Source organism: Trachinotus anak, unplaced genomic scaffold, assembly GCF_046630095.1.
Source record: "Trachinotus anak isolate AG129_WGS33_773 ecotype Australia unplaced genomic scaffold, CSIRO_AGI_Tana_v1 ptg000028l, whole genome shotgun sequence".
Taxonomy (NCBI): Eukaryota; Metazoa; Chordata; class Actinopteri; order Carangiformes; family Carangidae; genus Trachinotus; species Trachinotus anak.
In genome coordinates, this window is record NW_027273879.1 from 9,474,821 (window position 1) to 9,488,064 (window position 13,244).

A 13,244-nucleotide genomic window follows, 5' to 3' on the forward strand; every position below is an offset into this window, starting at 1 on the left:
GGTTAGTGACTAGCTGGTGAACAGGAGTTGGTGGAATCTATAACAGAGCTAAAAGGAGAGGAAACTTCAAATGGATGGAGATGCTGCTCTTTGTCTGCAAGAAAGAGGTTGGTTGTAAAGGGACTGAATCTTCAGCGCTGGCTTGAGCATTTCACTCACTGTGGTTGCTCCACTGGTATAATGCACTGTTAACACTCTTAGAGTGTGATCTGATATGACGCATTGGTACAGGGATCAATACTGACCTTATAATGTGGTTTTGTAGTGGCCATGACATGACTGATCCACATTAAATACAACTTGTTTGTGATGTCAGTATGAAATTAAATGTTTCCAAGGGAGAGAGAGAGAGAGAGATATATCATGTGCAGTGAGCAGCCATGGTTAGAAAAGAAAACGCTGGCAAGAATGCACCAAAGATGGTAGAGCTAGAGGCTGAAGGGCTTTGGAAAGCCCAAAAAAAATCATTTTGTAATTCCTTGACCCGGGTCAGAGGATCTAGCAGGGAATTCTCTGGCACCTGCACACAGAAAAAAGTCAAACTTCTGAGGACACTGAGTTTTGTATGTGAAGGGAGGCTGAAATGAGGTGAAGAAGTGCACAGATGGTGGAATAGCCAAATAGGGAGCACCATGACTGAACTGTTTGATGTGATCAGAGTTTGATCTGATGAAAGAACAGGTTTTGGAAAGCTATGTGTAAGAGTGCGCTCTGCTTTGGGGGCAGGGAGATTAGCAAAAGATTACCTTTACTTTTCCTACGCGCTCGTCATAAACTCCACATTTCTCTCTCTGCTCAGATGCAGCTGAGGGACAGTCCCTGCTGCAGTTCATGTCCTATAAGTAAAATCAGAAAACAGTCAATATTATTCTGTTTGCATTACTTGCTGCTCAATTTAGCGCTTCGATGAAAGGATGCAAAAAAAGTGATTCAATTTTCATGAGGCCAGTTAAATATAAAAACACATCAAACTGTTTCTACTCATAGAAGCTTTGAAATTCATATCAAGGCCAGAAAATGATATTATGGTGGCTGTTGCTGAGAAACAATCACAAACAGTGTAATGGAACTCAACGCTGCCACAAGATTCAAAAAATCACCACCGAGCTGAATAAAAACCTCTCTGAGCTTCGCAAGAGTACGGCTGGTTGCATGGTTCTTGTTCAGGTGTTGCTTTTAATCAGCCATCCTCCTGTTTTTAGCGAGAGAGAGAGTAGAAGAGAGCGATGCTGAACCATTTTCTTCTTTGTCTAATGAATGATTTTCTTTCCCTCTTGCTTGTTTTTACTTCTCTTTACTGCTGCAGATGTTTGATGGATAAAGGGTTTGTGCGGATCGGGAAGTGGTTCTTCAAGCCACACGAACTGGAAGAAAAGTCTTTGGGCAACAGGTAAGTGAACGTTCAGAGTACACACACACACACACACACACACACACACACACATACATACACAAACACACACCACTGGGCTTCTACAGCATGTTTAGTGTCTCTGTATGTTAGACTATTAGAAACTCATCAGCCACAGCATTAAAACCAGTTGCCTGTTTCAGTGTTGTGGCTGATCGGTGTATATGCTACAGTAGTCCCTGTGTGTGACCGTGTGTGTGTGTGTGTGTGTGCATGTGCATGTCAGAGTGTGACACAGCTGTGCAGTGTGAATGGCTTTCATGTGATTCAGGATTTGCAGTGTCTCGTCTCCTTGATGTTCCAGCAGCTGGCTCATGGTGTGAGACTATTACAAACCGGGATGGTGAATGGTGGTGAGAGGTGAGAGCTGAGCTGGGTCGAGCTCACACAGCTCTCTCTCTCTCTCTCTCTCTCTCTCGCTCTTTCTATCCCTCTGGGTGAGGGGAGGGTGGTTGTGTGTGTGTTTGCGTGTGTCGGTGTCACACTGTGTGACTGTGTAGGCAATGTGGGAGACAGACAGAGAGACTGAAACAGAATAAAAAGTGGGGTGGGTGTGATGACAGTAGCTCAACTTGTTGCTTCAGCCATTATAGTTCCCTCTCACAGCTCAGTGTGCCCACTTCAGCGTCTCCTGCTGCTGAGGATGCAGCATTCCTCACATCTCTAACATAGCAAGGCTCAAATGCTAAGTATTCCAGTAAATGGCTCCAAGGAAACCACTTAGCTGTCAAATGGCTCATTTTAGAAATCTGTTTGAATATTGCTTAGAGGCAGCAAACACAAAAATCATCCGTGTATTTACATTTGCTTTGTAGCTTTTGAAGTGGAAAGCTGTAAATTGCGTTGTCATTCAAATGTGGTGTAAATTAGGTGACGCACAGGAAACCCTCACTCCAGAAAGTTGCTGACACAAGTGCAGTCTGCTGTGATGTGCTGTAGCAAACTCAGGTTTAGCAGTTCAGAGCAGGTGGTTCAGAGAAGTCCCTCAGCGAGGCACTCTGTGTGACATCTCCAGAGTGTGTGTCGCTTGTATTGCATAGCTACAGTGCTCTGAGAAGCACTGTGAGGAAGCCTGAATTTTTTTGTACCTAAAAGCAGTGTAATGTGAAATATACTGTGCATACAAGTGACAGATGAAAAGAAAAACCTGAATAAACTCGATGGGCACTTACAGAGGTGAATCATACACCAGACTTCAGAGAAAAAAAATCCAATTCACAGTCAATGATCCAGATCTGCCCCAAGATGTAATAGCATCTTCCCTGACCCATGACCCATCGCTCCACCAAGTTCAGTGCAAATCGGTTCAGTACTTTGCATAATCCAGTTGACAAACAAACAAACGGACACGGCTGAAAACATAATGAGTGGAGAAACATAATGAATGCAGATGCTTTCTTACAGCGTGCGCTGAATGTTTTAATGAGTATGAAAAGGATGTGAATCATATGTAATGGCCTGAACAGTCACTGTGTGTGTTAGACAGCACTCTCCACCGCCATCATAAAAAATACCAAAGGAGGGAATATCTTTTAACAGAAAGGTGTCCATCCCTCCAATAGAGATCAAATGACTTGTAGAGCCTATAACAAGGAGCACTGAAGCTGATTCTTCTGGCTCGTGGAGGCTCAAAACCTTAAAAAGACACCTATCAACTACATGCAATATAAACTATAATACCTTGTATGTTAGCTTACAGTAAGTAAATGTGAGTGTATGCATGGTTATATAATTTGTGTTTGATTAATGCTTCTTTCTTTTCTCTTTGTCTTTTATTTTAGAGATTGTTACATTGTGGTGTCTCTGTGTGCATTTATCAGGCACATTATCCTGTTTGACAAGTGGAGGTTTCTCATGAATTAGTTTATTAGCTTTCATGAGAATAAAGATAAATGACCATTAAAATATGACCAAATATAACCAACATTGCTAAACGGCCATGGAGAATGATTCAAGGAGAGTATTAGAGAATAATAACAGTTGGTTGATGTAGGAACATGTGAAGACACCAGCCCCTCAGTGTGTGTGCATGTGTCCGTGCATACACATTGTATGCACACAAACATATGTTGAGAATAGAGCTTCTGCATCTGAAATTACACCCAGCGTCTGAGCGCTTGCACTCATTTGCATGTGTGCGCCCCTTTCGTACATCATGCAATTCCTTATCACTTTGACTGCGCTGTATGGATGTGTTGCCAGCTGGTACGCCCCCTGCTGAGCCGATCCTGACTTGTACTGTCTGTGAATTATTGAACATCCTGGAAGGAAAATCAAGAGAAGGAGAAAGGGAAACAGAGAGAAATATTCTTCAACACGCGGACACTAACAAACACACATCTTGTGTAGATGGCTGCACCGGTGGCTTTTTTTTTAGTGCAACTCTGCAGCTGTTGCATGTTTCACAGTGTGTAAGTGAAGCGTGGCAGTTTTTCTTTCCACTTATCTCCACTGCTTGCCTCCAGGACACATGCAAACACATACGATCCTGAATAACCCCCCCCCCCCCCCCCCCCCCCCCCAAACACGCACACGCACACACACACACACACACCCTTGTTCCAAGTATAGCAGTGCCGCCCTACAATTGACAGTGTGAGACCTAAGAACCCCTGCAAATCCCTGGCCATCAGTGTTTTCATGCCATGAGGGAACATTGCTCAGTTAGGCATACACTGACCTCCCGCCTCAGCTGTAACCAGTTCCTTTGTCTCTTCTTCGCTCCCACACTGTGCCTTTCATCCCCAACAGGGGGCGCTTCAGCGCTAATATCCATGCCATGCCCCCGTACTCGTGCCAATTCCTGCTCCTTGGCACTGCTGCCTTTGTCAGGCTTATCTGGTGTTTATCTTGTATGCGTCCCCGGGCATGGCGAGGATTGGCACATCCAGGAGAAGATTCCCAAACCAACCAACCTCCTCTTCTGCTCAACACCAACCCCCCACCCCCCACCCCACCTACCTCCCCTCCTCAACCCTCAACACTCCCGCTCTCTTTGTGTCTGAATGGGAGGAAAGCATTCTGGGTTGGTAACGGATTGCATCAGACGCTGAGGGGAGCGAGAGAGAGAGAGTTACAGGGATACAGAGAGAGTGCGAGAGAAGAGGCATGAGAGAGAGGACGAGCAGGGAGGAGGCTCAGTGTGTGTGGTAGGGAGGTGGGGATCAGAGAAGGTGGGGGGTCATAAATTAATCATTACCATAGACGGGTGAATGGAGGTATTAGAGCCTGTCTCTCTCATTAGCTCAGTCAGTTCTATGCATGCCAAGTACAGTACACAGTATATTTGTTAATCTAGGTGCATTCATTTGCATTCATGGCCATATGCATAAATAATGTTCATATTTTACAGCGTAACAGAGATGTCCTCTGGTGCTTGACCATGAAACAAAAACAAGTTGCTCTGCCTGTTTGAACTACTTCAAAATCTCAGAAATCCTTACGTGACCTGAGAGAATAGTTTTTTTAATACACTACAATTCCTCTCCTCTCCTCTCCTCTCCTCTCCTCTCCTCTCCTCTCCTCTCCTCTCCTCTCCTCTCCTCTCCTCTCCCCTCCTCTCCTCTCCTCTCCTCTCCTCTCCTCTCCTCTCCTCTCCCCTCTCCTCTCCTCTCCTCTCCTCTCCTCAGGGACCAGTGACATTGAGATATTAGCCATCTCCTAGGCAACAGACATTTGGTGTTAGGCCACATGAACAAGGTCACAGAATCTCTAGAAATAAAAACAACAAAAAAAATATGAAAAGCATTCCCATTTTTCACCTCTTCCTCTGCATCAGACCTGTGTGATAAATTTACTGATGCCAAGATCGTTTGTTTATTTTATTTGCTTTCACAATTAAGATGTCATGTTAAATGGGTATGTGCAGAGGAGGAGGAAAGCTAGAGGGCTATAAAAATCTGAAGTTCAACCATGTTTAATCATAAACATTAGACGGAAAATAATTAAAAACAAGAATAACAAGCAAATAAGGAAGAAAAAAATATGTGTAATTAAAAAAATTGCCCACAGACCTGATTTTTCTCATATTGGTTTGTTTAGTTAAACATTTTCCCCAGGGTTTTCAGGGCCTTGAAAAACTGCAGCTCCCAGTTGTAATGAGTGAAAGAAAGTCACATACGTCTACCTTACTCAGCCTTTGTTCCCCATCTTCATTCAAAACAAAGTATGTTGTGTGAAACATGATACTAATACCGATGTGACGACTTAAAAAAAAAAGATAAAGTTAAACAATTTTCTAATCCTTATTTTAAGATACAGGATATTTTATTATAATATACAGCTTCTAATTGGTATTTTTGGTGCAAATATTCAAATTAGTCAGTGGGTGAATGGTGTAAGATCCCACCCATCCTGAGTAGGAAGATTTGTCTATTCTTGGAGCCAGCTGATTATGATTATTAAACTAGTTATAAATGTGACTGAGCTGTTTAGTTGTTTTTTTTACTGAGTTTAGTGAATTAGTTTTTATTTTTTTCAGTCAGTAAGTACTTTCTGACCACCACTGAGGACAGGACATACCAATCATTGATCATCTTGCTCTTTGTTGCTCTGCGTGATGCACTTTTTCTTCTCATTTTTGTCATCTTTTGTGTGTGGTCACTTGAACGTAATACCCCTCACTAGACTTGGGAGTAATTTGGTTTGTTCATCGTGCCACTGCATTTTCGGAAATTTGCGGGCCCCTACAGTGAAATTAAGCATAATTTCAGGTGTCCAGCTCAAAGCCACTATTATGTGGATGACATCAAAATATACAGCAAATGTGTGTAGGAAAAAATAACACTAAAAATCATAATACCATTTTTGCAGTCATGGATGAATTTGACTATTATAATTGCATGTGCTTCCATCAGTAGTAAAAAGGCCTTTATAGAGACGCCACTGAAATACACACTGTATTTAAATACAGCAGCTTAGGCCTATACAGTGGCTCATTAATTGACTACATGCACTGTGAGCCACAGAATCATTTAGAACCTACAAGGAAATAAGATTTAGGATGACCACACTTTCACTCAAAAGTACCCTTGTTGAATATTAGGTTTATTGAAATATTTGCATTTTCTTTGAAATGTGTTCTTGGACACGTGTATTACCCGATTTCTAATATTACCAGGTAGAAGGGGAGAGAGAGAGAGAGAGAGAGAGAGAGAGAGAGAGAGAGAGAGAGAGAGAGAGAGAGAGAGAGAGAGAGAGAGAGAGAGAGAGAGAGAGAGAGAGAGAGAGAGAGAGAGAGAAGAGAAAAAACGCACAGATCAATAGAGAGGATGGTGATACATCACAGCAACAGCCTACCAACAGATCCTTTTCCTCGTTTTTAATTAGGACCACAGATATGAAGGTACAAGCCTGTGGTAGCAAGCACTGATGCTCTTACTGAGGTTAGAGACTTAGGCTTTCACTCTTGGCAGCATTTGTGTGGGAATAACCCAGTGACAAAATTTTCATAGTCGACAATAAATCTAATTTCAACGGCAGTAGACTGATATTTTCCTGTGCTTCTTTTTCGCCTATAGAAAGGGCAGTGATCGTGTACTTGCACGTATCTTGTTGTAATAGCAACACTGGCTAAAGCCAGCCAGTGGGGGCCACTGAATAATACATCAAGCTGACTGACTCCTCCTTATGCTTGTGTTAATAGTGGTGTGTGCACACACCTGCATAAGCCTGTGTTTATGTTAGGATTTGTTTGTGTGGAATAAAGTTATTGTGTCAGTGCACTGGAAAGACCTTTGGAGCACGTGCATACATGCTGCTCACAAGAGCTTACAAGAGGATAAACATCCTCTGCATCGGTCCTCATACAGCACAGCAGAGCAGTGTCTGCATTCTTAGGTTTTCAAGAGATGTGCTCAGATTGTGTAGGAAGGGTTAGGCAGCTAGAAGGATGACGATAACTCATAATAGTGCTGCTTAGTGCATATGACTGTAGTTAGTGATTTCTAAACACAGTTATCAGATCATGGTCTTTAGATACTGGAACAGTAGAAACAGAAGTTCAGTGTGTCTTGAACACAGTTGTTTTACTGTTTATTCATTTCCATCCTTTCCCCTTTAATCTAATCTTTCTTTATCTTTTTTCCCACTGGGTTAGGCACAAGAGCAGCCTGACAACCAAGATAACCATTGTTTTTTTTTTAGTGTGTGACACATGCGTCTGTGTCAAGTCCATGGTGCATGTCAGACATTAACCAGCTCCCCTGCTGGCTGGCTGGCTGGTGGCATTGTGATGGGGTGAAAGGACACATTGTCACATGAACTCAACACTCAGTCCATTTTCACCTTTTTTCAGTGGCATTCAGACGTGCATATGATAAACTATATATGTGTGTTCACATGTTTTTATCATACTCTGGGTTTATGTGTGTGCATTATGTCCCGCTCTACGTGCATACACTCACATACGTGTGGTTTGCTGAATTTGTGCTGAATATAGGAGTAGGCATGTACCGTGCATATTAGGCCAAATGAAATAGACACACTGACACACACACACACACACACACACACACACACACATGCACAAGCATAGCATGTGATGTGTCTGTGCGCTCTCTGGCTCTACATCCCCTGATTGATTTCGCCATAAAATTGTGCTCAGTAGCCACCCATTAAAACTCTGATCTCATCGATATGTGTGCAGCAATTGCAGTGCGTGGCACTGAATTATTCACCTCCTCCTCTTTCTCTCACACTCGTTTTGCTCTCACTCCTCATTTTATACTGTATCTTTCTTTCCTTGTCCTCCTAATTTCCTCTCTATCCTTCTATTTTCCCTTTTCGTCTCAGTCTCATTCCAGCATTTCCTTCATTTTTCTACCTCTAGTGCTCACTCTGTCTCCATTGCTGTCTCTCTCTACTCTGCTCATCCTCTTTCTCCCTCCTCTCACTCTCACTGACTCTCACTTCTTTTTCTCAACCACCCCCCCCCCGACTCTCCCCTTCCTTCTCTCCTCTCCTCTCCTCTCTCTCTCTCAACAGGACTGTCAGCCCTGAGGCGAGTCTCAGCCATCACTCCTCTTCATTTATTAATACCTGTACTCATACAGCCCAGCACACACAGCTGCCTCACATCTCTGTCCACTGTTCTCACACACACACACATACACACACACGCTTGCCGACTGCACAAATGTCCCGCAGGATGCAAGAAGCCTAGTGTGTCCACACACTCACACCCGCTTACTGTGCAGGAAAATGCCCTTTGTAAAAGGACAGGGAGCATCAATCTCCCAGCTGCGTCAGCCTACAGTTTGATGCTCTTTTTGTAGTTCTGCTTTTCCCTGACTCACATTTAATTGCACTTTATTGCAGTCATAATAGATCTTAGGTCATAATTGTTGTACATTAATAACTGGGTAGACTCATTGCTAGTATAGTTTATCAAATGTAATTGTTTAGCCAACTAAACTTTCCCTTTCAACATAGCGCTAAATGAGTTCAATCACTTTAATCCGTAGGCTTTGTTGGGCTTCGCTTTGTAACAACATATATGTATAGGGTAAAATTAATTAGTAGTACCAATGTGAACAATTCTTTATCAGCACACAGTCTTTTCAGCAGAAATACTGAGGGATCCAGGGAGTTATGTTGGATCGCTGCCTGATTTTAAAACAGAAAAAGAGGGATAAAGATACAGAGAGAGCAGAGTGGATTTCCGACTGTGATTCCCTGCTATTCGGCCAGGGCGGTGGTTTTAGGAGGGGTCTTGAGGGTATAGTGTTTTTGTAGACACATCAGTCCCAATCAGCACGCACGCATCTCATAAAAAATATATAATAACAATATAAACCCAAATTATCAACACGACAGGGAAATAAATTCTAATGGATGCTTCATTTCACAGCCTTGTGTAATCTGTTCACAGCTGTTAGGCCTGTAGGTGCAAGCAGAGCAGAAAGTGTCAGTCAAACAAACAGATTACAGTTAGCCAATGGGAAATAATAATAATAATAATAATAATAATAAAACAGACTTACTAACTGATGTGTCTTAAGTACCCTGAAGTTGCATTTATGCATGTGGGTTGATGACTTTACACTCAGAAGATTATTGGAGCATTTTGCAATTGAGATGCTAAAGACTGTGTGTGCATATGTGCATGGCAGTTTGTTGGACTGGTACTCTTGACTTGCAGCTGTTCCCCTGAGCTTCCCTGTGCAGCTATATATAGCTCTTCTTATGGTGTAATGATGCACTGAGGACAAGGATGGAGGGCGATGACATTGAAAGCATTTTGACTCATGTTTTGTAGAGATGCGAATCGGTGAGATGATGAACTAGTGCTGTGTGTGTGTGTGTGTGTGTGCGCGCGCATGACTGCGTGCGTGCGCGCCTGTAGGTGTGAAGGCGACATGTGCTCGTGTCCCTGTTTTCTTGCAGGCTTGTGCATGCATATGTATGTGCTTTAGCTCTGCTCTTCCTCCTGTGATTGTGCAGACCTGTGTTCAAACCACCTGCTGTTATGAGGGTATGTTTTTTTTTTCTCTGAGAGCATCAGGAATGTTTATGAGGCAGAGAAATTGGCCTCTTCATTCTTTGGGTGCACTCAGCGCCATCTGGAGGCCGTCACGCTTAACGCCGCATGATATTTGGCTCCCTCATGACTGTGTTCAGTTCTGCCCATGAGTGACTGTGGAACTGGCCATTTTATTGAATTTGATGATCCATTACAGCTCAAATGGAGGTCCAGCTCCCTCAGGGCAAAGGAGATATTGCATAGGCGGTGGGGTAATCACAAGGCGATTACAGTACCTGCTGACTTTATTGTCAGTCTGATATATATAAACCAAGGTGGTAAGGAGCTTTATAGATTAAAAATATACATCAGAGAAGCCGATGATAGTTAATGATGTCCAGCCCGCCCACTGCTATATAGATTGCAATAAGGCCCAGACAATTACTTCTCTGTGATTAAAAAAAGAGTCATGCACGATGAACTGTGCAGGGGCTGTGTAATAAAGAGAGCGCTGCATATGTAAACATGTAGTCACCACAATCAGTCATAAGCAAATGAGGATTTATACCTGCAATAAGGAGCCTATGTGGAAAATGATGAAGATGATCAATGTAGGTAGAGATCTGCAAGGCTTTTACAAAGACACATTCTGAGTATGCTCTCTAAATTGCTATTTGGAGAAAAGCACTCATCATTTGTCATGCTGCTGCCTGAAAGACTGGCATATTTATGTTGTGCATTTGTTTTTCAATAGATTTGATTCATGGGCTTATTTAATCTGAAGTTGAACATAATTAAATGTAATCTCAATTCAATTTACATCTCAGTTCTATTATGTTTGTAGTTGTGCAGGTTAATACATATGCAATTAAAATGGACAAAGAGAGTTTGTCTGTTTGACAGTGCAAACTCACATTGCCATTTAATTAGTTTTTATGTTGTGCACAAGCAGGAGCTCAGAGGGATCTGTTCACGTCTCTCTGCACAGCTCACGGTGCACACAACAGGAGACGTACACCACCACATCCCTGTACTGTACTGTTTCTGTCTGTCTGTGGTCTCATGATTTCAACCTTTGCTGTCTTCTGTCCCCAGTGAACACCTATCATGTTCCTTCTCCTTCTTCCTCCACGGGGAGAGCAACGTGTGCACAAGCGTGGAGATCGCCCAGCACCAGCCTGCGTACCACATCACAGAAAACCACATCCGTCTCGCACAGACCTCCATCACACCAGTGCAAGGTAATACCACAACCCCACTGTTTTCTTCAATGGTTTATGTACACAGAACAAAACAAGAGCGATGTTCAGTAAGAATGCACTGCAATGAAGTACAACCACAAATGTATTGCACTACGGATGAACATGCACAGCGTCATACAAATGTCTTGCGTTGCACAAAACACGACATGCACATTAGCCGTAGCAGAGGCTGTATTTAGATAATTTACTTCAGTAAAAATAGCATTACCACATTATACAAATACTCCATTATGAGTAGCAGTCTTGCATTGAAAGTATTACTTATTATTATTAGTATTACTTGTGCTTCAATATCTAAAAAGATTTTATTTGATTTTGAACTAAATTGAACTTTTAAGTTGGCTTATTTATTATATTATATTTTTATATTATAATGCTCCATATTTTTATAAATGTACAAATGTTTGTATGTAACCTATCTAGTGTGTAGCTGTTAGATAAATACAATGTGTGAAGTAAAAAGTACCTTATTTCCTTCTTAACTGGAGTGGAATAGAAATATGAAATAGTAAGGAACATGAGTGAGTACAAGTACCTCAAAAATTGTACTTGAGTATATGTACTCAGTTATATCCCAATAGTAAAAGTTGAAAGTAGAAAAATTTATAAAGAATACATGAGCTTATCTTGAATTTGTAATTGGGTAAAATAGAAATACTGCTTATTAAATGATTAAATAAAATCAGGTTATTATAGGCAAGGTTAACGGAATCTTCGGCAAACTCATTGTATTTCCCTTTCGGCTCCTCTGTGTGTATCTTTGCTGTGCAATATAATAAAATACAACAAATTGAATTAAATGATTTAAGGTTACAGCATGTTTTACATCTTCTCTCCTTCCAATCTCTTTTATCTGCAGTGATCCTGAGTCCATACGGTCTGAGTGGCACTCTGACAGGTCAGGCCTACAAGATGAGTGACCCTGCGGTACGGAAGCTGATGGAGGACTGGAGCTACTTCTACCCCATGGTGCTCCAGCAGAAAGAGGGAAGTGGAGAGAAGGACAAAGAAGAAGCAAGCCAAGCCTATGATCGCAACTGTCATGTGGCAGTGGAGGTCATCGTAGGTATGGAAAATGTGAACTTGTTTGGTGGATTTAAATGTGTGGAAGGTGAAAAATACAATAGAAATCTCCAGTAGCACAGTTTACTCTTTTATTTTCCAGCATTGTGTTGCATGTTCTGCAAATTATATAATCACACAGAAGTACACAATAAAAAACAACTGAGCAAAGAGGTGAGCAACAAAAACACAGCAGACCACAGGGATGTTGCTCTGCTAAAGCAAACATGGATCAGCATCACACTGACTAAATTCGCTCTCCATGTAGACTCCCAGGCATTTTGAGCTGAGGTATTAGTGGGTGGGGGTGCTGCTGAAGTTCACCTTCCTCATGCTTGTTTAGCACATCTCAGAGTGGAAAAGGGGGAATAACTGGAAGGGAGGACAGGAGAGGAGAGGAGACAGATAGGGAAGTCGTGGTAAAAGCCGCAGGGAGTTACTCTAACAGCTTTGTCTAATCAGTCTGATCCCACAGCACTGGTTTGACCTGATTATAATCAAAACTCCCATGGATAGCAGTGGCTTTTATATCTAAAGAGGAAAGCCTGTCTAGTCTTTGCTGCCAGAAATTAAAGTCAAGGCGTGAGTGTAAAGGGATTTAAGATGATGTTTTATATGAGCAGTGAGAGAAAGTGTATGATTGCATCACATCCACTGTACTTGCCGCCAATTATTGGGGAATGTCTGGAACATATATATAATTTTATTCAGTAAAATATTATTGAATAGAGAAGTCGGTGAGGGTGACTTTATCTTTAAGCACAATAATTCATATTTTAACAGTTTAAATACACCTCACAGTTAAAAGTGAGCAGCAGACACCTTCCTTCTTTCATAACCATAAATAATGTCCTCCTTTTTATCTTCCTAGGTGGAGTGAGGATGACCTACCCAGCTGCTTTTGTGCTCATTGCCCAGGGGGACCTACCAGTGGAGCAGCCTCCACCTGTTCCTGTAGCTCAGGGCCTCAACAGGGAGCCGAACCACTGCAGCGTGCCGCTCACACCGCCAACGTCACCAGAGCAGCCCTGCTCAGGTAACAAACATG

The 13,244-nt window shown here is 42.2% G+C and overlaps 1 protein-coding gene across 5 annotated transcripts in view; it reads left to right on the plus strand.

Annotated features, from left to right (window-relative positions):
• Nucleotides 1-13,244, plus strand: part of LOC139611405 (mediator of RNA polymerase II transcription subunit 13-like) — a 78,458-nt gene that overhangs the window by 49,456 nt on the left and 15,758 nt on the right. For all 5 annotated transcript variants that reach the window (XM_071466084.1, XM_071466085.1, XM_071466086.1 and 2 more), the window contains 4 exons: nt 1,307-1,390; nt 10,968-11,113; nt 11,994-12,200; nt 13,068-13,232. In XM_071466084.1, coding sequence (XP_071322185.1) covers nt 1,307-1,390; nt 10,968-11,113; nt 11,994-12,200; nt 13,068-13,232 — 602 coding nt within the window. The remainder of the gene's footprint in view (nt 1-1,306; nt 1,391-10,967; nt 11,114-11,993; nt 12,201-13,067; nt 13,233-13,244) is intronic.